Raw genomic sequence first — 24,218 nt, 5'->3', positions numbered from 1 at the left:
GGGGAAGATCCCCTGGAGGAGGGCATGGCAACCCACTCGTGTTCTTGCCTGGGAAATCCCATGGACAGAAGAGCCTGGCGGGGTGCAGTCCATAGGGTCACAGCTGGGCACAACTGAAGCGACTTAGCATGTATGCATGTACACACACACACGATATATGACATTTTCTTTATCCACTCATCCATGAGCAAACATAGGTTGTTCTGGGCTGTTGTATATAATGCTGCAGTGAACATGGTGGGGTAGGGTGGGGGTATCTTTTCAAGAAAAAGTATTCTTGATCACCACACACAGCCTCAACCCTATGGTGCCAAAAATGATCCATGGCATAACTCCCATAGTTGTTGCAGAGGTGAGGTGTGAAATGTGCAATTCTTCGGTTAAGGAGGAGTAGCTGATGAGGAATAAACCACACTGGTGTCTCATTAAAAAATTGGTAACTGTATATTCAATATATATTAAAAACATACTTAAGTGAATTTGCACTTAACCCATGGATTAACACAACTCTTTTAAAATCAGCATTGAGTTTACAGACTGTCCTCCCTAAGGTTATGAGTCCCCTGCAGGTGGGGGCTGGACCTTTTGCCTTTTTGTGTTCCTGACAGAATGTAGAGTGTCATAAACATTTCATGAGTGGATGGGAGTTAGGGCACGACTAGGAACACTACTACATTTTCATCTGCAGTCCCAGTTGGCACCCCCCCTTATTTGCTAATCCTTAGCTCGGGTGCAGTACGTTGTTCTAATCCTGAATAGCCTATGACGAAAGATGGAGCTTAAAAGCCTGGAGAATATCCAAAATGATTTCAAGTTATAAATGAAACCTCCTATCAGAACAGAGTATTGATCCCTGGATCTGATCAAGTATAATTTAGACACCAAGCAGCTCTTATGTCCAATAGGCTGTAGTCTTCTCTCCCCAAGTGGAGGGTGTATAAATGTGGTCTTGTCATCAGCTTCACAAGACAGTTTACTTTAGAGGTTTTTTTTTTTTTTTTTTTTTCTTCAAGAAATATTAGAATCCTTTAAAAAGGGGTGATTCCCCGTCTGTGGCTCAATTTTCAGTTTCCAGATGCAACACTTGGTTTCTCATAATAACGCCTTAACCTGTACTTCCTCAATGGCATTTAGGAGCAAAAAACATGTGAACAGTAACTCCCTTCCTCAGCGGGTGAGAAATATGTGCTGTGACGAAAATGGCTACCTCCAGCAGAAAGACTACAGCCGTCATTTCTGTAAAGATTATTTCTGTCTGATGAAGTATAAAATTACTTAATAGATTTTCAAAACCTGTTAATTATCAGGTTTATTTTCTTTGAAAATACACAAATATTTTGAAGTGTAGAAGTTTAAGTTTAAAAGTCCGCACAGACACACCAATGAAATTCATACCAAATGAAGCACTCCAGACTGCTAAGTTCATGTACTAACTTAACTCCACGATATTCAAGATAAATGAGTTACTACTATAAACACTTAAAACAAAAACAACCAACAGTCGTATTATGCTGCTGTAAGTTGAACAACCAGTGTGTGGGTGACTGATACAAAGAATTTCAGGGGCAAACTTAGAAATCCCTTAAAAAACAGATGTGAACGGAGAGTGAGTTGATGCAACCATTCTACATCTGGGAAAAATATTCTCCTTGTGAATTCTAGCAATGGATAAAATACCGTGTTTTAGAGCAGGACCATCTCTAACATTGTGACTTCAGCCAGACCTTCAAGGTTCAGGCAAGGGAATGGATGAACTCCAGAATGGGATTAAGTTGTCAAATGCCAGAACAGTGAAGCCTGCTTACATGGAACACAGTTACAGGTCAGAACAATGGGAATTAAAAGGAAAATACTTAAAAAGTTAAGACACATACTCCCAACACATGTGCGCCATCAAGTCATAGGGGAGTTGAAATTATTCTGGATCAAGGTCCAGTCTGGAAAAAAAAAAATCACAACAGCAAGAATCTGGAGAGCAAGACACACACACCTCAGGCTGGCAGAGTACATTGCCAGTGTGTGGCTGTATTTTCTTCAGGAGTCACTACTATATTTGATGGACTTGAGAAATGCTGGTAACTTGTATAAAAAGCCTAATAGAACACTTTTAAATAAAATATTGGACCAGGTCAAAGTTGAGCATCCTGTGGGCTCTCAGGTCTACGCATCAGTATTTAAAACAGGGAGGGAAAAGAGCAGCTCTCTTCATATTTTCAGCAAAGGTCTTTTTCAGAAGTTCAGACTTTTTAGATCAAATACACAGACAATACTGCAGTTAAAGGAGAAACTCAGGGACGGCCTCCCACTTCTCTACATGGGAAGAAAACTTAAAATGATGTGCCGTCAACTGCAAGGTACAAATGGAACTCAGAAGAGCACGCGCTGAGTACCCTTTGCTAAGTGGCATGGAAGGTAGGTGATCCCCTGGACATCCCTGTTACATTAGGAGCACAATTCAGTTTGGGGAAAATAGTTTAATGTACTTCTCAGAAAAAAAAATCATTTCTATTTTCTCATCTCTGACAAAGCAGTGCTTAGGAAGTCCAGCGCCACCAGGCCACCTTCATCCGGTCCCATACGGCTGACAGTGAATCCAACGCGGGCCGCACGTCCAGGATGGTGAACTGGTAGTCTTGGTTGACCTTACCCCCATCGTAGTAGTCAATGACATATCTCACTTCTGTCCCGCAACGGTTGATGATCCAGTCGTGTCTGTCGAAAGGCAGCTCGTACCTGGAATGAAAACATGCTGGCGGAGGTTACCACGCCTGTGGGATGCTGAGCTGGGGTTTAGGCGATGAGGAAGCCAGCAGGGCAGCGCATGGGGAGGCCAGCTCTCAGGGTCCACCTCGGATGAGAGGTGAGGCTCCGATAAGCATGGTCCATAGTGCTGCGGGAAGGTAGGGCTGGAAAGCGGGAGGTGCCCCCATCAGCGGACAGCTACCTGCTACAAGGGAAGAAGGTCAATGGCAGGAAGCACAGCCAGGCTGGGGAGGTCAGCTCAGCACCTGCAGAAATGCAGGTGAAAGCGAAAGTTGCTCAGTCGTGTCTGACTCTTTGCGACCCGTGGACTACACAGTCCATGGAATTCTCCAGGCCAGAATACTAGAGTGGGTAGCGTTTCCCTTCTCCAGGGATCTTCCCAACCCAGGGATCGAACTCAGGCCTCCCGCATTGCAGGCGGATTCTTGACCAGCTGAGCCACCAGGGAAGCAGGTGGGAGCTGTGAATCCATGACAACAGGGAGCATGGAGTGCACAGGTGGACGGCAGGAGTGTGGGAGGAGCGAGGGGGCAGTGCAAGAACACAGAGAAGACGACTCCAGTCAACGCTATGAGCAGTAGACAGGAAGTAACCCCAAGCTGCCTGCAGCGCCACCTTGAGGGAGCACAGGAGGTCTGCAGCTGAAAGTGAAGCATGTTTCGCAAGATGGCACTGCAGTTCTTTGACTGCCTGGTTTTAATGCCAAGAGCAAGCAGACAGTGACCTGAGGAACAGAACATTTCTGCAGGCACTCACCCCATCCAGGAGCGAATTCTTGCCCGTGGCGAATACTCTTTTGCTTTGCCTCCAAACCGGATCAGGGATGGACCACAAGGACACTCGCTAGAAATCCCCAAAGAAGAAATATCTATTAAGACAACTCTCTTTCCCTTGAAAAACAGTGTTGCAGTTTCTCCATGACACACATTTTTCTGTATACATTTTACATAATATTAGAGAAAGGTAACTGAAAAACCTCACAGAAATATCCCTATTTGCTTAAAAAAAATGCTGTGTTTTAACTTCTGGATCAAGTGCGTGCCACTCCCTCCCCTTCCTCTGAGTATCTGTGCTACTCTTGGCAGGAGTCCGGGTCAGGGCCTGTCCACATGGTGTACTCTCAGGAAAAAAAGGGTCAGGTATCAGGCATAAACTCTCCTCTTGCACGAAGAGCAGTTGGGGTTTCTTCCAGATGAATGTAAGAAAATCCTATGCTCCTCTCTCATTTGAAACCAATGAGCAATCTTCATGAAGAAAAAAAAAAAACCAGCTGCTCTCCCTAGGAACTAACGTAATCAGTGTTGGACCATCTCTTTAAATAACTGTACACAAGCTGACAGGTGGGGGGACAAGGTCCTGCTGAGACAATCTACTCACTCTCTGGGCAGACCCTGGGCTTGAACTTTCTAGGTGCCCTGCCAGCCCCCACCCCCAAGCTCACTGGGCCCCTGGGGGTTGCGGGGAGAGTCTCCTGGTCATCTGGCATGAGGCACACAGCACTGTCCCCTGCAGGGGGAGTGGAAAATACAAGAGGCTACTTGTCTTGGCAGCTGCTGTCACTGTAAAGACAGGCTTTGGCCTAAACAGGTCTCTCTAATGAACTGGGATGGAGCAAAGCACCCCACGTGTGATGGGCCCCAGCTAAGGGCTAGCCAAGCTCCTTTCATTCTCAGCTTTAACAACAGCATACTTGCAGCCTAAGTCTCCACATTGAGTGGATTTTGTCCAAGAAGTTAATCACATTTTGCCACGAATTAAAAACATGAGCCCCCAACCATGACGACATCTGGCTCCACGGAGACATGCCCCACCCCCTACCCTTCTCTAGGTGGAGCCCTCAAGCGGGCACCATTCTGGAAATGCTCACCCCAGATCGACTGAATCAGAAATCCTGGGGGTGGGGCCCAGCACTCAGTATTGCAACAAATCCCTAGGTGATGCTGAGGCAGCTCAAGTGTGAGGACCATGGCTCTGAACAGACTGATGGCCCACTGCCACTAACAACTGCATTTAGCTAGCCTCCCAGAGAAAAAGTGTGTAGTTTCTCAGTCGTGTCCAACTTTGCGACCCTGTGGACCGCAACCTACCAGACTCCTCTGACCATGGGATTCTCCAGGCAAGAATACTGGAGTGAGTTGCCATTCCGTTCTCCAGGGGATCTTGTTGACACAGGGATCAAACCTGGGTCTTCTGCATTGCAGGCAGATTTTTTACCACCTAAGTCACCAGGGAAGCCCCATCTCCCCAAGAAAAAATGATCATGTGTAAAGATGCCTCTTGATGTTTACTCCTGATAGGGATTCAATACATACTGCTATGTGAACAAAATCTCCCCCAGCTCCCTGGGGCAGAGAGCATTTTAGAGTTTCTCGGCCCTGTGCTCTGCCTGAAATGGACTGTGATGCGCCTCCTGTTGAGGTCTGCAGCCTATGGCCCCTCCCCTTGCATGTGGGCAGGCTTGTGACACCATGGGACTTCCCAGACTCAGTCATCACAGGAGATGCAGTGTCCCTGGAGCTTTCTGTAACTCTAGCTCTGGGAACCCAGTCACCATGGTGTGAAGAAGCCAAAGCAGCCACATTTAGAGACCATGGGCAGGCGTCCTAGCTGAGAGCTGGCATGGTATCACTTACCAGGGGAGTAAATGGGGCCTTTGAAGGCTTCCAGCCCACGGCTGACCACTAAGTCTCGGTGGCTGGGACCCCACTCATCAGGGAGCAGAGACCAGCCATCCCTGCTCTGTCCTTCCTGCACTTGGGACTCACTGAACCCACAAACATACTTAAATAGTCGTCATTTTACATGGCTGAGCAGGGCAGTCTGTCACGCAAGTCACTGAGACAGGCCTGCTACCGAAAATGTCTTAATAGAATAGCACAGTGTTGGACTAAAACCCTTCTATTTCTTTCATAGAAAGCAGCTATGAAATTAAGAAGATGCTGGAAGAATGGTTTTCTTAAGATCTCGAACATACTTACGCAGCGTGAAGGGCTTCCCATTTCAAAATCTCCTTCCAAGCTTGCTCATTATTCTGGTTGTGAATCCTAATGATATTATACATGTCTTTCTGACTAATATCCTCATCCTTCCATTTCCACCTAGGAAAGAACATTTGGTAAAACTTGACAAACATTACTGCGAATGCCATGTATTCATTTCACTGTGTCACCAAAAATCCGATTTATCCAAATATCCAGGATCCCTCAATTTTTCAAGTGACACTTTTTTAATTAGTATCACAAATTTCCTTTTTCTAAGTATTTTATGTAGGGTACTTAAAAAAAAACTTACTGGCTGTGATGGGTTAGTTTTATGTGTCAGCTTGATTGGGCCATGGGGTACCCAGATATTTGGTCAAACATCATTCTAGATGAGATTAACATTTAAATGGGCAGAGCGGGCCCAACTCTAAAAGCTGAAACAGAACAAAAATGCAGAGCCTCTGCAAGTAAGAGGGAACTCCTTCTGCCTGCCTGCTTTCCAACAGGGACATCGGTTTCTCTTCCTGCCTTTGGACTTGAACTGAAATATAGACTCTCCTGGGTCTCCAGCCTGCCGAGCCGATTGTGGTACGTCTCCACCTTCGTAACCATGAGTCAGTTCCTTACCACAAATCTCTATACGTATATCAAGATATTTACATCTTATTAGTTCTGTTTCTCTGGAGAATCCTAATACCTTGTACTTATATTCTGGTTAAGTCTGAAAAATCAGTTGGTTAGTATAAACATTTACTGTACACCTGGGGGATAAAACCTCTAACATTTAATTCTTAGATTAGATTCATCTAAAAATTAAATGTTAAAAAGGTTAGATTCACAAGCAAATTTATAGCCTCAGGAATATGCTCACTCACTCACCCTTTCCTTAACATCGCATTCCAGAACATCTGTTCAGAAGGATAAACCCACTTTTTATCTGAATCTGCCCTCGGAATAGATGATTCCTCTCTCACAGTAGATAGTGGAAATGGCTGGTTGGGGGCTGGTGTCTGATTAGGAGGTGGCATCTATGTAAAATAAGTGGGTTTAAAAAAAAGGTTGGAAATACAAAGTAGAAACAAGCAACATAATTACTTCCTGGAAAGCAAGGTATCACACACACACACCAGTTTCCTCATTAAACCAGCCACATCAGTTTCAGGCCTCTCGGTTGAGTCAGAGCGCAGAAGCTCTTTTCCTTGTTGACTTCACATAAATGGTAAATACATGCTACAGTCAAACATTTGGTCTCTTTCTCAAGGATTAGAAAGTAAAAACTAATACCATGATGCACTGCTACAAATTTCTGGAAAAGATGAGGCGATAAATGTGTGTGTATTGATATGTATACAAAACAGAATACCACCACTTTCTCGATGGCATTCTGTCACTGGCGGTCACACAAGGCTGGCACCCAGCTGTGCCTTAAGAGGCACCCCAACCTTGCAGTGTGCCTATGGTGTTTCCCCAAACCAGCAACACCTTTCTGGACTCTAGCCGTGCTGCTAATAGATCTCTCGCCCACCTAATACTCTACCCCGAAAGCAACATCCTCTGGCATGGCTGATTCCAGGTCAGCCTGCTCTGGCGCTCGGGGATAGCCCATGGCTTTCCTAGGCACTCTCTGAAACTACACTGAGTGACACAGTCTAGGTTTTCACTATGGGTGGAATATCAGACTTCTCCGTTTTCAAAGGACAGAAGGATCAATCCTAGCAGCCTGTAGTTTGGGAGCCTCTAAGAGCAGCCCTACATTAAAAACTTCTGGGCAGAGGGGCTGGTCGAGGGTTACCAGGTTAGAAGGATCCAGGTTCTCCTTACTCCCGGCCTTGGCGCCGGTGATGGGACACTGCACATACTCGTAGGCGCGCTCCTGGTGTGCAGGCACAGAGTTCGTTTTGCTCCCACAGGTTGAGTCTGATGGCTCAGCACTCACTGGACAGCCTGAAACAGATCAAGGGTGAAAACACTGTCACCACAAAGGCAGGACATCTGGCTCTCAATCCGGGCCCTGAAAAGTTGAACGTCTGGCCAGGGATCACCGGCAGAGACAAAGTCAGGATTCTACTGGTCACAGCTGCCAGGCGATAAGCTGGCTGACAATCTAACAGCCTACAGACCAGGAAGAGGCGCCATAAATTAACCTTCTCCTTGGAAGAGAAATGGGTACCCATTCTCCTATTGTGTTACCCCCCAAGAAAAACAAACCCCCCGAGTCTCAGCACTGGCAAGAGTAGGTACTGCCCATAGCAGGGGTTTAGGAAATGGAGCAGGGAGTTGCTATCAGCTGTTACAGAGGTACCTCTGGGGGCAGGGCCCCGCCCCCATGAATGGGTCTCCCCGACTTCTCTATTCCCCAGTTCCAGACAAGACCCAACGCCCACCAGGGCACAGGAGGCTAGGCTTTCATTATGGATGTCTTCTCTCAGGGACTGGGGACAGGAGGTAAAAATGAGCAGAGGAGCTGTCCAAAAGGCTCGTGGGGAAAATCCAGGATGTGCTGTGCTTGTGCCCTGTTCCAGGACGAAAACAAGACCACTTGGCTGAGGTTCGATTCGCTGTCAGGAGACAGCAAGTTCATCGAGCAAAGGCACCCACTAAAGAAAACGTCCCCCAGTCCACGTGGGATCCAGATGCCACTTCGAGAACAGCAGCGGGCAGGGGAGTCAATGCCTAAGGATCCCGGGTGCCACTGGAAACAAGTGTGTGGGCCGGGAAGGCGGTGCAGACAAAGGAGGCAGGCAGGCAAGGGTAGAACTGTGGCCCAGGAAGACAGCTCGTGGAAAGGAACCCTTATTTTGGGCAGCAGCAGTGAACACCAAGGAGACACTGAACTCTGGGCGCCCTACAAGCAAAAGACAAATTTCCGTTTACTTCCTTTCCTCTGCAAGGACCCTATAGAGCTGTCTACTGAGGGCTAGAGGGAGACTTGCTCCACCCCTCTCCTCGCCAGTCTCTTCTGGCGCACTGGTCCCAATTGGTGTTGGAAAGAAAATCCTGTTTATGTTTTTCATATCAGAGAATCAGTAGCCCCTTCAGTCTCCTACAGATGCCCACCTTCTTTCCTAATGGAAATTCATCTGACTGACAGCTCTCCTAGGAACACAGCAAATGAAATCAGACCCTAGACAGCACTGTGTGACTTTCTGGAGATGCTCAGAACAGACACACACCTGCTTCGCCCATGTCTGCCTCCATTCTGCCTGTAAGGAGAAACCCTAGAAGAGCACCAGACTGGTCCTTATTCAAGGCCCCAGAATTTTCGCTGGTTTTGCCACTTACTAGCTGTGTGAGTTGTAAGTTTCCTTAATTACGAAACAAAGGGGTGGGGGTGGGGGACGTTCCATGCAGGATTTTGAGGATGAGAATGTAAACTCCAGTAGGCAAAGGATTTGTCTGTTTTAGACACTGCTGTTCTCCAGTGGAAAAACAAAACACATAGAACCACTCAGTGCTTAGCACAGGGTGGGCAGGGAGCACATTCTTGTAGGCTGACTGAAGGAATGAACAGCTATAACACAGCAAGCGTCAGCACTAGGTAAGCACGCTAACACTGCTTCCTGCCCTCATGTCTGGAAACAAGAAGTCACACATCTGGTGGGTTCAGACCATACTTTTACAAAGACAATCTAAAGCAGCAGGTGGACCAATGAAAAAGGAAAGCATTTCAAGTCTCTCCTTTGCACCTAAAAAAATGGCAATGACTTATTTTTTACACAGAGAGTAATCTAACAGAGGGAGGAGTAAAGCTGTATGGATAAAGAAAGACAACATGATCTAGACCAAAGCTTCTCAGCCTGGGCAGTCTCGCCATCTGGGGCCAGGTGACTGTCTGTTGCAGGGTCTGCACTGTACATTGTAGGATATTTAGCAGCACTCCTGTCTTCTCAGTAGATGCACCCTCCCCTCTGAGTTACGACGTGCAGAAAGGCCTCCAAGCATTGCCAAGTGTCCTCTGGGCTGAGGGGGCCTTGCCTCCTCAAAAACCCGTTAAAGTAGACAATGGCAAATTGTTGCCCAAGATCTTCAGTCATGACCATGCTGCTGCTGCTAAGTCGCTTCAGTCATGTCTGACTCTGTGCGACCCCATAGACGGCAGCCCACCAGGCTCCCCCGTCCCTGGGATTCTCCAGGCAAGAACACTGGAGTGGGTTGCTATTTCCTTCTCCAATGGAGGAAAGTGAAAAGTGAAAGTGAAGTCGCTCAGTCACCTCCGACTCCTAGCGACCCCATGGACTGCAGCCCACCCTCCTCCATCCATGGGATTTTCCAGGCAAGAGTACTGGAGTCATGACCATAACCCTGGGCAATACTATATCCTCAGCTTACAGGTGATGATGGGTTGAGACTTAGAGAAGTAACTTGTCTACAGTCAGGTACCTTGAAAGTAACAACAAAAGGACCAAACCCAGGTCACCCCACTCCCAGGCCTTAGGAGCCTCACCAGCATGCTATACCACCTCCTCAGAGCTCTTCTGGAGAATTCTCTTTTTATCTTCTAGATAAATGGTCCATTACCTTTCACTTTCCCTTCATGCATTGGGCATCCAGACGTTGGGGCTGCTGTCTGATGATCTGAAGCAGCAGGGGCAGAGGTCTGAACTGTAGAAGCCGCAGGGGTAGATGCAGACAGGCCCATGGTGGGACTCCCAGTGTTGAATCCAAGCAATTCTAAATTCACACGGGCCAAACCAGAGAGATGAATGCTTGATGCCTGGGTTCCCACTATTCCCTTAGTATTCTTAATGTGGCCAACCCTTGTTTTTCCTTCTTGTCACCTTTATAGAAATGTACTGGGCAGGGGCTCCACTTCGCCCTCCACTTTGATGAGGGACAGCTTTAACAGATCACCCCCCTTGGGGACATACTAGTGTGAAATCGACACCTTTGGGGGGACGTTTCTAAGGGTGTGCGGACTTAGGGGGTGAAGTGAGGCAGTCCCTGAGAAACCATGTCATAGCGAGGGGGCTGTAGACCCGGGTTTGAAGGGAAGAGGGTCCCAAGGTGGTGATCCGATCAGAGAGGAAGCCCACCGAGTCCAGCCTAGACCAGGGGCACTAGGGAGAGGTGAGGGGCTGGGGGTCTGGGAAGAGTACGGCGCAGAAAAGAGATGAGAGGAAGGAAGGAAAGGTCAGCGGAGGGCACAGCGCGGCCGCAGTCTTCCCCGCACGGTCCCCGCGCGTGGCACCGTCGAGTCCCGGGATCCCAGACACCGCCCCCGGACTCTGCTTCAGCCAGCCTGCCCCTCCGCACCTGACTCCTGTCCCCGGCTGCCGGTCCCGCCTCTAACCGCCAACTCCGGCGCGGAGTGGCAGCAAACCGCCGCCACCACCTTCCCCTCCCCTCGTTCGGTCACCGCTGTTGCCCGGGTCACCGCCGGCTCTCGCTCACGCTGCTACTTCCTCTTCCGAAGGCAGGACTTCCGGGCGCGTGGGAGGCGGGCGCACCAGCCGAAGGCGGAGGGTTTCTGTCCACCACAATGGAGTAGACCCCGCCCCTCCTGTCCTCCTCGGCCTATAAAGGCAAGGCCCCTCTCTGGTCCCGCCCCTCCTGGCGAAGCCGACGTGAGACCTTCCTGCTTGAACAGACTTGCCCTAGGGCGAGGCACTTTAAGCTGCGGAGGCGTTGCATTGGAAGAGTTTTAAAATTTATACCTTTTGAATTGTATCCTGTCAGTTTTAATTATAGTAATGACTCAAGAAACATCAGTAGGTATGCAGAGCTGTGGCCGAATCTGGAGATCCAGAAATGAACAAAAGTTCTTGGCTCCACAGGTCTTGTTAACAGGGTGTGTGGAGTTCAGATCAGTTCAGTTCAGTCGCTCAGTCGTGTCCGACTCTTTGCGACCCCATGGACTGCAGCACGCCAGGCCTCCCTGTCCATCACCAACTCCCGGAGTTTACCCAAACTCATGTCCATTGAGTCGGTGATGCCATCCAACCATCTGTGTGGATTTGAAGGTCTGTATTTTCGCTTGCCTCTAACAGAAAGTTTTTTTTTTTTTTTTTCCATCAGGAAGGCAGGCGACAAATCCTGGTAGTGTTAGCTATATGTGGCACTGATAGCAATTACAGAGAAATGATGTTACATATGATTGTCATTTCTGTCTCAAAATACTACTATTCATCACTACTTTAAAATTAAAGTAAGTTTATCTTGTTATTTAAAATGTAAATAAAAAGCATGTGTCTTTCTGTATCACCGTAGTGCATCTGTGAAGTCTCTTTTCAGGAATTGCCCAGTGCCTGAAAGAACTGCTTCAGGCAAAATCATATTCCCTCTGTGGGGATAGGCTGCAGTGCACCTGAGCCCAGGCCCCTAGCCTCAAGAGGGACAACTCAGAAGGGCCATCGCAGCTTCAGAGCTGCTTCTAGGATGAGCTGAGGCTCCCACTCTGACTGCATTACAGTTCTATTTTTCCCTTTGCCTTGTCTTTCCGTCACTCCCTAAGTTGTTCATGAGGACATTTGTATGCACAAATTGTGTGGAATCTCAGCCTTTTTAACAAGTGTAATTTTGCTTAGATTTGATGACAGAAAATGACTACCATTTAAAAGATAGTTGATTATACTCACAGATCCCAAGAGTCGGAGTACATATCACACCATGAGGCGTCACACATGGGGCCACTGGGCACACCACTAGGCAGGGATGGAGAGGGGAACTGTGGGCATGAGCCTTTATTATGGTTTCCATAGGAAAGAGGGCTTCCTGGGTGGCACAGTGGGAAAGAATCCACCTGCCAGTGCAGGAAATGCAAGAGATTCAGTTTTGGGGTGGGGAAGATCCCCTGGAGGAGAAAACAGAAATCAGCTCCAGTATTCTTGCCTGGGAAATCACAGGGACAGAGGAGCCAGCAAGGCAGGGCAAGCAGGTTGAGGACTGGCTGATTTGAATAATTTCAGCAGGCTCTGGAGCATAGGAGCTATCCCCAGTTGTTTGGTACCTGGCCCAGGGGTGATGAGGGCAGGTAGATAGTGGCCCAGAATATAAGAGCCCAGTAAGGGAGGTGATTGGGGGCTGTGGGCTTAGATGCTCAAGTCAGGGAACTGACCAGCCTCTAGCCAGTGCCTCAAAACTGGATCAAGCCAGCATTTTAAAAAACTTTATTACTTTGGTGTGTATTTCCTGGGCAACCTAGCCTTTAACCTACACAATCTTTTTTATTTAATATGTTGATAACTAATAACTATATTTCAATATACAGTCGACCTTTGAATAACATGAGCTTGAACTGCACGTGTCTATTTACATGCGGGTTTTTTTCTTTCCAATAAATACTAGAATCTGGGAGTGGTTGAATCATGGATATGGAAGGCTGACTATGGGACTTGAGCTTCTTTGGATTTGGGGATCTGTAGTGGGTTCTGGAACCACTCCCCCATGGATACTGAGGAGCAACTGTAATTGGCTTCTTTTGTAATTTGTTTTATGCATGTAAAAATACTATTTTGAGAAGATAACACACTTCACCAGATTCCAAAGGGGCATGTTTCACAAAGAGGGCAAGAACCTTTGGTAATTGAAGAGACAGGCATGACAAATAACCATATTTGCATCTCAGTATTTGGATGTGCAGATTGTTCCTGGACTTTTGGAAGAAGTGACTATTGTGAGGTTGATGTGCAGCAAGTGGATAGAAAGGAAGGAGTAAGTAAAGAATGCTTTATAGAGAAGGAGCTACTAATACTGATGCTGGGAGTTACAGGAAAACCAATAGGTGGGTGGGAAGACTGTGGCAGGACACCTTTGGCCTCAGTTTCCACTCTGAATTGTTTCTTCTTGTTGGTCCCTCCACATTCTAAGTAACATGCTAACAACCATGCACACACATACACGTGCATCCCTCCCCTCTACCAATAGTTATAAACCATTTTGGATAAATCTTGTTTAGTATTTACATTCAGTTCAGTTTCAGTTGCTCAGTCGTGTCCAACTTTGTGACCCCATGTACTGCAGCACGCCAGGCTTCCCTGTCCATCACCAACTCCCAGGGCTTGTTCAAACTCATGTTCACTGAGTCAGTGATGCCATCCAACCATCTCATCCTCTGTCATCCCCTTCTCTTCCTGCCTTCAATCTTTCCCAGCATCAGGGTCTTTTCCAATGAGTCAGCTCTTTGCATCAGGTGACCGAAATATTGGAGCTTCAGTTTCAGCATCAGTCCTTCCAATGAATATTCAGGACTGATTTCCCTTAGGACTTTAGTATTTATATTATTATGACTATAAAAATATTTGTAATGACTGCTGATGACAGTTTTTCTTGTGCAAAATTTCCATTAGAATTTAATCCTTGTTTTCTTTTTCCCCTTTGTCTAGTTTTAAATGATTACCTGTCAGCATTCAAATATATTAACTACTCTGTATGTGGCTCAGATGAAAAAACGTCTGTCTACAATGCGGGAGACCGGAGTTCGATCCCTGGGTCGGGAAGATCCCCTGGAGAAGGAAATGGCAACCCACTCCAGTACTTGTGCCTGGAGAATCCCACTGATGGAGGATCCTGGTAGGCTACAGTCCATGGGGTTGCAAAGAGTCGGACACAACTGAGCGACTTCACTTTCACTCTATATGTACGCTCAGTCGCTCAGTTGTGTCTGACTCTTTGTGACTCCATGGACTGTAGCCCGCCAGGCTTCTCTGTCCATGGAATTTTCCAGGCAAGAATACTGAAGTGGATTGCCATTTGTTTCTCCAAGTAGCTACTGTATATGTTTTCTTTCCCCCAACCCCTTGAGTCCTCACTCTTGGATAAACACCTGACCTCTGCCACTGCCCAGTTCTAGACTGGAAACAATTTCTGCCTGTTGTCTCCCTGGACCCTGCTGTCAACCTTTTCCTGTCTTGATTTGGATCTCTGGTTCTTGAATGCTGTGTATTCTTCTTTGCATTGTTTTGGGAGCACATCAGTTTTTAAGGTCTTGGAAATCCAAAATGTTTGTGTTTTACCCTCCCACTTGACTGGTAGCTTGGATATATAATTCTAGGTTTAGAAACATATCATTCCAAATTGTGAAGTAATTGCTTCATTATCTTCTAGTTTTCATTGTTGATATTGAGAAATCAGATGTCATTTCTTTCTTTTTTTTCTTCCTCGATATTTTTAGGATCTTCTCTTCTTTACAGTGGTCTGAAAAGATGTGCTCTTTGCTTTCACTGGCTTTGCACTTGATGGGCCCATTCATTCTGAATACTCATATCCTTCATGTTAGAGATCTTGTTACTGAAAGGAGTTTATGGTGGCTTTGGCTGCTTGCTGCTCAAAAGCCAATAAACAGGCCAGATTGGTGGAAAAGAAAGGTTGCTTTATTTTAGATACTGGCAACTGAGGGGGAGGGTGGGGGTCATCTGTCCGAAGGTTGATTCCCTCTGTCTATAAAAGTTGAGAGCTTTTATAGACAGATTTGGTGGAGGGAGGGTTACATGCAGAGACAGCACAGTCATCTCTAATAGTCATCTTCAAATTGATCATCAGTGGTCTGACCAGCATCATCTTGATTGTTTTAGGTACAGTTAATCTTCTGTCCCAGGGTCCACTTGTTCCCATTTTTTTGTGGCCAGTTCTCAGAATTGTTTTGGTATCTATAAGACAGCTCACAGAATATGGCTCAGAATATTATCTATAGCCCTTGAGAAAGAACCAGAGGTCCCTGACTGTGCTTACTCACTACATTATGATTTAGTCTCCTTTGACTGTTTTCCTTTGTTTCAGCATTTCTCACTTCTCTGACTAAACTTATTCTTTGACTAAAGTTTTCCGCAGGCAAAAGGAAGGCAGAGGATATGGTAGGGGAGCAAGGACTATATGGTCCTGCTCTCAGTATTTTCTTATGTTATTAATTTTCTTAATAACTTGCTTCCCTCCTCTATCTTCATTCTCTCTTTTATGGAACTTCTATTACTCATATGTTAGATTCCTAGACTGGCAGTATAATTTTCTTATATTTTCTCTCATTTTCTATCACTTTTCCATTTAGCTTTATTTTTAGGAGGTTTTAAAAAAAATTTCCAGCCATTTTATTAGGTTTATTTCTATTCATGTATGAAATTTCCAAGGCGTGTATTTACTTGTGTATATGTGTGTATATGCATGTGTGCATTTGTGTGTGTTTGTGTGTGAGTGTATGTTTGTGTGTGTGCATGCAGATACACAGGCAGTGTAAACAGGTTTGCCAATCCATGGTAATGTGATATAAACTGCTACTGTCAGACCCAGAGTTTAGCAAAGAGGGAAAACGGAACCTCTCAGAGTTTCAAACAAAATTTATGATGGGTCCTGGTAAAATGAATCTCCTTTCCAAACCTGCAGTTACTTCTGTTTGTTCTCAGAGCTCTCACAGTTCCTCATCTCTTGGACAATTCTTTCCCATACTTCCATTTCTCCTATAATTCCCCATCTCTTCCACAATTATTCATTCTCTCTCACATTTCTTTTCTCTCATTATATTCTGATCTCTCCCACAATTCCCCCATGCCCACATTCCCTCCCCCCACAGTTTTGTTTTTCCCACAAGTCCCTGTATCTCCCACATCTCTGTGTTCTTTCCAGGAATTCCCTATGCTTTCCACAATTCTTTATTCTTTCCTGAATTTCCCTCTCTCTCACAATTCTATTTTTCTCCCACAATTCTCTGCTTCTCCCATAATTCCATCTTTCCCATTACTTTTGTGATGGAGGGGTTGTTTTTTTTTGGGGGGGTTGTTTTTTTAATCGAGATAAAGTTGGTGTATGTTGTACTAGTTTCTGGTGTACAACATAATGTTTTGATATATGTACGTACTGGGAAATGATTACCGCAGTAAGTCCAGTCAACATCCATCACACACTTAGATACAAAATTTTTTCTTGTGATGAAAACTTTGAAGATCTACTCAATTAGCAACTTTCAAATATATAATATAGAACTATTAACTGTAGTTGCCATGCTGTATATTATATCCTGAGAACTTGAAATTTGTATCATTTCACCACTTCACCTATTTCACCCTGCCCCTAACCCCTAGCCTCTGGCACCACAAATTTCTTCTCTGTATCTATGAGTCCTTTTTTAAAGATTCTATAGGTATTTATCTTTCTCTTTCTGACTTATTTCACTTACCATAATGCCCTCAAAGTCTTTCCATGTTGTCTCAAATGGCAGGATTTCATTGTTTTTCTGGCAGAATAATAATCATTGTACACAAATACCACATCTGTATCCATTCATCCATTGATGGGCACTTAGTTTGCTTCCATGTCTTGGCTATTATAAATGATGTTTTAATGAACATGTGGGTGTTATATCTTTGCAAGTTAGTGTTTTCATTTCCTTTGGCTAAATAACCAGAAATGGAATTGCTGGATCATATGGTAGTTCTTTTTTTTTTTTTTAATTTTTTGAGTAACCTTCATGCTTTTTTCTGTAGTGACTGCATCGATTTACATTTCCACTAGCAATGCACAAGAGTTTCCTTTTCTCCACATCCTCATTCTTTTTTCTTGTCTTGACAGGTGTGATGTGATATATCATCTGGATTTATTTGTCTTTACCTGAGGATTAGTGATTTTGAGCGCATTTTATATACCTTTGGCTATCTATATATCTTCTTTGGGAAAATATTCAGTTTTTCTTCCCATTTTTTAGTTGGGTCGTCTTTTTTGCCATTGAATTATATGAGTGTGTATATATATATATATATATATGGCATTAATACCTTATCAGATCTATGATTTATAATTTTTCTCCCATTTGGTACGTTTCCTTTTCATTTTGTTGATGATTTTCCTTGCTCTGCAAAAGCTTTTTAGTTTGATAGACTCCCACTTGTTTATTTTTACTTTTGTTGCCAAATCACCTCCAAGACCAATGTCAAGGAGTTTGCTGCCTTGTAAACTTGTAGGAGTTTTCTAGCAGGAGTTTTCTGGTTTCAGGCCTTACATTCAAGTTGTTAATCTATTTTGAGTTAATATTTGCATAGTGTATGATAGCAGTTCAGTTTCATTCTTTTTGCATGTGGCTGTGCACTTGTCTAACACCATTTACTGAAGAGACTGTTCTTTCCTCACTGTATATTCCTGGCTCCTTTGTTGTAAATAATTTGTCCATATATTCATGGATTTATTTCTGGACTCTATTCTGTTCCATTGATCTATGTGTCTCTTTTTATGCCAGTACCATACCATGTTTTGATTACTGTAGCTTTCAAATCAGCCTTTGTAGTGCCTCCAGCTTTGTTCTTGTTTTTCAAGACTGCTTTGGCTGTCTGGGAGTCTTTTGTGATTCCATATAAATTTTAGGATTCTTTGTTCTGTTTCTGTGAAAAAAAAATGCATTGGAATTTGAATAGGGATTGCATTGAATGTGTAGATTGTTTTTGAGTTTCTATGGTCATTTTAACAATATTAATCATTCCAGTCAATGAACACAGAATATTCTTCCATTTACTTGTGTTTCCTTTGATTTCTTTGATAAATATTTTATAGTTTTCAATGTTCAGATCTTTCAACTTCCTGGTGAATTTATTCCTAGGTATTTTTTTCTTTATGTTGCAATTGTAAATGAGAATGTCAGTTCACTTGACTCCCAAAATTCTGTTCTTTCCCATACTTCCAAGTGTTTCCCCAAATTCTATGTTCTTTCCCATAGTTCTGCTTACTCTCAAAATTCTGTGTTTTCCCCACAGTTCTATGTGTATCCCACAATTCTCTATTCACTCCCACAATTCTGTGTTCTTCCCCAAAGTTCTGCTTGACTCCCAGATTTCTGTATTCTTTCCCATAGTTCCACTTAACTCACAAAATTGTGTTCTTTCCCACAGTTCAAGATATCTCCCACAATACTCTATTCTTGCACACAATTCTATGTTCTTCCCCATAGTTTCATGTGACTCCAAGAATTCTGTTCTTTCCATATTTCCAAGTGTTTCTCAAAATATGATGTTCTTTCCCATAGTTTCGCTTGACTCCCACAATTCTCTGTTCTTTCCCACAGTTCCATGTTTGATGCATAATTCTACGTTTTACCCAAAGTTCTGCTTGATGCCCACAATTCTATGTTCTTTCCCATAGTTCAGCTGGACTCCCACAATTCCATGTTCTTTCCCCTAGTTCCATGTGTTTTTCAAAATTCGATGGTCTTTCCTATAGTTCTGCTTGAATCCCAGAATTTTCTATTTTTTCCCATAGTTCCCTGTGTCTCTCAAAATTCTGTGTTCTTCTGTATAGTTCCACTTAACTCCCAGAATTCTCTTTTCTTTCCCATAGTTCCATGTGTCTCTCAAAATTCTGTGTTCCTTCTCATACTTCCATGTATCTCCCACCATTCTCTGTTCTTTCTCATTGTTCCATGTCTCTCAAAGTCTCATATTCTTTCCCATAGATCTGCTTAACTCCCAGAATTCTCTGTTCTTTCCCCATATCCATGTGTGTAAAAAATTCCATGTTGTTTCTCATAATTCCATACATCTCCCACAATTCTCTGTTCTTTTCCACAAGTCTGTACACTTTTCCATATTTATGCTTTACTCAGAATTCTGTTCTTTTCTAAGATCCATGTGTCTCTCAAAATTCTGTGTTCTTCTCCCTAGTTCTCTATACCACCATAATTCTCAATTCTTTCCTTCCAGTAGATCCATGTGTCTAAAAAATTCTGTGTTCTTTCCCATAGTTCCATGTGTCTCCCGCAGTTCTCTGTTCTTTCCCATGAAAGTGAAAGTGAAGTTGCTCAGCTGTGTCCAACTTGTAGCGACCCCATGGACTGTAGCCTACCAGGCTCCTCTGCCCATGGGGTTTTCCAGGCAAGAGTACTGGAGTGGGTTGCCATTGCCTTCTCTGGTTCTTTCCCATAGTTCCTCTTAACTCCCAGAAATCATTCTTCTTTCACATAGTTCCATGTGTCTACAAAATTCTGTGTTCTTGCAGGAGATCCATATGTCTCCCCCAATTCTCTGATTTTTCTCATTGTTCCATGTCTCTCAAAATCTTATGTTCTTTACCATACTTCTGCTTAACTCCTAGAATTCTTCAGTCTTTCTCAAAGATCTATGTGTCTCTCAAAATTATATATTCTTCACTTTTTTTTCTGCTTAACTCCCCAAATTCTCTGTTCTTTCCCACAGATCCATGTGTCTGAAAATTTATGTTTTTCCCCATAGTTCCATGTTTCCCTCAATTCATTGTTCTTATCTAGATGTCTGAGTTATTTTCCATATTTCTCCTTGACTTGGAATTCTCTGTTCCTTCCCATAGATCCATGTGTCAGTCAATATTCTATGTTCTTTCCCATATTCCAGGTGTCTCCCACAATCCTCTATTCTTTCCTACTATTATGTGCTTTTGCCATAGTTCTGCTTGATACAGAAGTCTCTGTTCTTTCCCATTGATCCTTCTGTCTCTCAAAATTCTGCACTCTTTCCCCTAGTTTTACTTGACTCCCAAAATTCCCTGTTCTTTTCCAAAATTCTTTGTACTTTTTGATAGTTCTACTTGACTTGGAATGCTCTCTTCTTTCCCATAGATCCATGTGTCCCTCAAAATTCTATATCCTTGTTCTGCTAAACACAGAATTCTTTGTTCTTTCCCATAGATCCATGAGTCTACAAAATTCTATGTTCTTTATTATAGATCTATGTCCTTTCCCATAGTTCCATGTATCTCCCACAATTCTGTCTTCTTTTCCATAGTTCCGCTTAACTCCCAGAATTTTCTGTTTTTCTGCATAGTTCCATGTGCCCCTCACAATTCTGTGTTCTTTCCCATAGTTCCCATGTCTCTCCCAGAAGTCTCTGTTTTTCCACCAGTTCCATGTGTGATTCATCATTCTACCTTCTACTCAAATGTTCCACTTGACTCCCCAAATTATCTGTTGTTTCCTATAATTCCACTAGCTTCCCACAATTCTGTTCTTTCCCATAGATCCATGTGTCTTTCTAAATTCTATGTTCTTTTCCATAGTTCCATGTCTCTCAAAAGTCAATGTTCTTTCCCATAATTCTGCTTGACTCCCACAATTCTCTGTTGTTTCCCACAGTTCCATGTGTCTCCCACAATTCTCTGTTCTTTCCCACAGGTGCATATGTCTCCAACAATTTTCTGTTCTTTCTCACATTTCATTGTTTTTCCCCTTGTTCTGCTTAACTCCCACAATTCTCTGTTCTTTCCTGTAGTTCCAGGTGTCTCTCACAATTCTCTATTTTTTCTCACAATTCTATGTTCTTCCTCTAAGTTCCCCTTACCTCCCAGGATTCTGTTTTCTTTCTGTCTCCCCCAATTCTTCCCACAATTCTTTATTCTACCCCAAAGTTCCACATGACTCCCTGAACTCTGTTCCTTTCCACAGTTCCATGTGTGATGCACAGTTCTACATTCTACTCCAAAAAGTTCCACTTGACTCCCAAAATTCTCTGTTCATTCCCATAGTTCCATGCCTCTCAGAATTCTATGTTCTTTCCCATCATTCTGCTTGACTCTGACAATTCTGTGTTCTTCCCCGCTATTCCATATGTCTCCCACCATTTGATGTCCTTTCCCATAGTTCCACTTGACCCCCACAATTATCTATCAGTTCAGTTCAGTCGCTCAGTCGTGTCTGACTCTTTGCGACCCCATCATAGAACGCCAGGCCTCCCTGTCCATCACCAACTCCTGGAGTTCACTCACACTCATGTCCGTCGAGTTGGTGATGCCATCCAGCCATCTCATCCTCTGTCATCCCCTTCTCCTCCTGCCCCCAATCCCTCCCAGCATCAGGGTCTTTTCCAATGAGTCAGCTCTTCACATGAGGTGGCCAAAGTATTGGAGTTTCAGCTTCAGCATCAGTCCTTCCAATGAACACCCAGGACTGATCTCTTTTAGGATGGACTGGTTGGATCTCCTTGCAGTCCAAGGGACTCTCAAGAGTCTTCTCCAACACCACAGTTCAAAAGCATCAATTCTTTGGCACTCAGCCTTCTTCACAGTCCAATTCTCACATCCATACATGACCATTGGAAAAACCATACCCTTTGTTGGCAAAGTAACATCTCTGCTTTTCAATATGCTGTCTAGGTTGGTCATAACTTTCCTTCCAAGGAGTAAGCGTTTTTTAATTTCATGGCTGAAATCACCATCTGCAGTGATTTTGGAGCCCCCAAAAAATAAAGCCTGACACTGTTTCCACTGTTTCCCCATCTGTTTCCCATGAAGTGATGGTTCCAGATGCCATGATCTTCGTTTTCTGAATGTTGAGCTTTAAGCCAACTTTTTCACTCTCCTCTTTCACTTTCATCAAGAGGCTTTTTAGTTCCTCTTCACTTTCTGCCATAAGGGTGGTGTCATCTGCATATCTGAGGTTATTGATATTTCTCCCGGCAATCTTGATTCCAGCTTGTGCTTCTTCCAGCCCAGCATTTCTCATGGTGTACTCTGCATATAAGTTAAATAAGCAGGGTGACAATATACAGCCTTGATGTACTCCTTTGCCTATTTGGAACCAGTCTGTTGTTCCATGTCCAGTTCTAACTGTTGCTTCCTGACCTGCATATAGATTGCTCAAGAGGCAGGTCAGGTGGTCTGGTATTCCCATCTCTTGAAGAATTTTCCACAGTTTATTGTGATCCATACAGTCAAAGGCTTTGGCATAGTCAGTAAAGCAGAAATCAGTGTTTTTCTGGAACTCTCTTGCTTTTTTGATGATCCAGCAGATGTTGGCTATTTGATCTCTGGTTCCTCTGCCTTTTCTAAAACCAGCTTGAACATCTGGAAGTTCATGATTCACATACTGCTAAAGTCTGGCTTGGAGAATTTTGAGCATTACTTTACTAGCGTGTGAGATAAGTGCAATTGTATGGTAGTTTGAGTATTCTTTACCATCTAAGCCACTGGCTATACTGGAAGACCAGAATCCCCAGAGCAGGGAAGCTAAGTTTGAGTCTGGCACCTTAGACCACTCAGCCATCCTGATATCCTGTAATTCCCAATCTATATCACAATTCTCTGTTCTTCTTCAGAGTTCAGCATTTCCATATAATTCTCCGTCTCTTCCACAATTCTCCATTTTTTTCCACAATTCCCTTTGTCTCCCACAATTCTTCTACTCATCCAGAGTTTTCTGTTTTTTTCTAATAATTTCTTGGTTTCCTTCCAATTCTTTTCTTCTTCCCAACTTACCACTTTCTCTCATAATTTTCCATTCTTGCAAAACTTCATTGTCTTTCACAATTCTGTATCTCAGAGAATTCCCCCTTCTGTCCATAATTCTTTCTTCTTTTCTACCATTAATTATTATCTCATCTGTCATTCTCTGTTCTCTGTCAAAATTTATTAGATCCCTTCCATAATTTCTTGGAAGACCTGAGGCCCATCTCCAGAGTTTCCCAGGATTAGGCTTTTGGGAAGAGGGAACACAGAAGGTTTGGCCTATTCATGAATGGCATGGCCAGAGTGTGGGAAGGAAGCATGGGCCAGCAATGAGGACTTGATGCAGAAGCTAGGGTCTCAGCAGGAGAGCACAGCTAGCTTTGCATGGGATATAGGTGTGGCCAAGGAGGAAACAGGGGTGTGGCAGGAGGACTGTGACCCAGATGAGGCATGTAAGGCCACACAGCAAGGAGGGTCACGGTCATGTGGGAGTGGGGAATGGGCATGGAAATGTGCAAGGGTGTGGTGGAAGTGGTGGGAAGACTCCATCCGGGAAACAGTGGGAAAATTCATGGTTATGATGCAGTGCAGGTGACCTCGGAGGGCATAGCTAGGAGGGAAGGACAGGGGGGTCAATTTCTTGTCTCATACAATACTTTATTGCAGTACATGACAAAAATATTTTGTAATTATGTATTTTAAAGGATATTTATTTTACCTACCTATGGTTATGTGCACCTGTGGCTGATTCATGTCGATGTATGGCAAAAACCACCACAATATTGTAATTAGCCTCCAATTAAAATAAACAAATTAATTTTTTAAAAAAGAAATCAGAAAATATATTTTAAGGTTTCTATCCCTTATATTAGTGCCACTCAAAGTGTGTCACCCCAATGGGTCTAGTTTACACACTGTTATTAATCTGTCATGAGATGAGGAGCTTGGATTAGAGGAAAAGTAAGGCATTGCTTCCTTCATCAGGAACCTCTTGCTATGAAAAATACATTATCTCCACTAAAATTTTGCTTAGTGACAGCAGATTTAAATTCTAGTACAAACTTCATATCTCAGCTTGGACCTGGAACTAGCAATTCCTGCCTGGCATTTGAATGGCTTGCACTGTTCTATTACTTTGAGCCTAGATCCTGGTTTGTAAATGAGCCATCACTGAAGCAGCCAGTAAGCAGGCAGGGTGAAAGAGTCAATGAATCTTGAACAACGTCATTCATTCAACAGTATGTATAGAGCATCTATGATGCTTTGTGATGTATGCACATCTGTGATATGCCAGGTCTTGTGTTACGTGCTGAGAATACAAAGGTGAACACAGTGGACAAAGTCCTGACTCTTACAGAATTTACCTTCTAAGTGAAT

At 44.0% G+C, this 24,218-nt stretch overlaps 1 protein-coding gene and 1 long non-coding RNA gene across 2 annotated transcripts in view; one reads left to right on the top strand and one right to left on the bottom strand.

The window, feature by feature from the left end:
- Positions 1–1,283: 1,283 nt before the first annotated feature.
- LOC101118248 (holocytochrome c-type synthase) lies at positions 1,284–11,150 on the bottom strand. Its single transcript, XM_004021901.6, has 7 exons — positions 10,998–11,150; positions 10,263–10,415; positions 7,537–7,688; positions 6,624–6,772; positions 5,742–5,861; positions 3,520–3,606; positions 1,284–2,733 (listed from the first exon to the last, which is right to left on the bottom strand). Exons 2-7 carry the CDS (start codon positions 10,381–10,383, stop codon positions 2,535–2,537), a joined length of 828 nt encoding a protein of 275 aa, XP_004021950.3. The 5' UTR covers positions 10,384–10,415; positions 10,998–11,150; the 3' UTR covers positions 1,284–2,534.
- Positions 11,151–11,329: 179 nt separating this feature from the next.
- Positions 11,330–24,218, top strand: part of LOC132658765 (uncharacterized) — a 52,956-nt gene continuing 40,067 nt past the window's right edge. Inside the window, exon 1 of the long non-coding RNA XR_009598770.1 lies at positions 11,330–11,704. This is a non-coding gene — a long non-coding RNA (uncharacterized LOC132658765). The remainder of the gene's footprint in view (positions 11,705–24,218) is intronic.

This window comes from Ovis aries, chromosome X (assembly GCF_016772045.2).
Source record: "Ovis aries strain OAR_USU_Benz2616 breed Rambouillet chromosome X, ARS-UI_Ramb_v3.0, whole genome shotgun sequence".
Lineage (NCBI taxonomy): Eukaryota > Metazoa > Chordata > Mammalia > Artiodactyla > Bovidae > Ovis > Ovis aries.
Note: the sequence above shows the minus strand (reverse complement) of the source record. Positions and strands in the feature narration are given on the sequence as shown.

Bases quoted from the DNA above. Each gene is read 5' to 3' on its own strand.
- LOC101118248 (XM_004021901.6), bottom strand. From the start codon at position 10,383: ATGGGCCTGTCTGCATCTACCCCTGCGGCTTCTACAGTTCAGACCTCT. The intron at 6,773-7,536 runs GTAACCCTCGAC...TATTTTACATAG, and splicing joins ACCTGGATCCTTCTAACCTG to ATGCCACCTCCTAATCAGAC. The intron at 2,734-3,519 runs GTGAGTGCCTGC...TTTTCATTCCAG, and splicing joins AGAATTCGCTCCTGGATGGG to GTACGAGCTGCCTTTCGACA.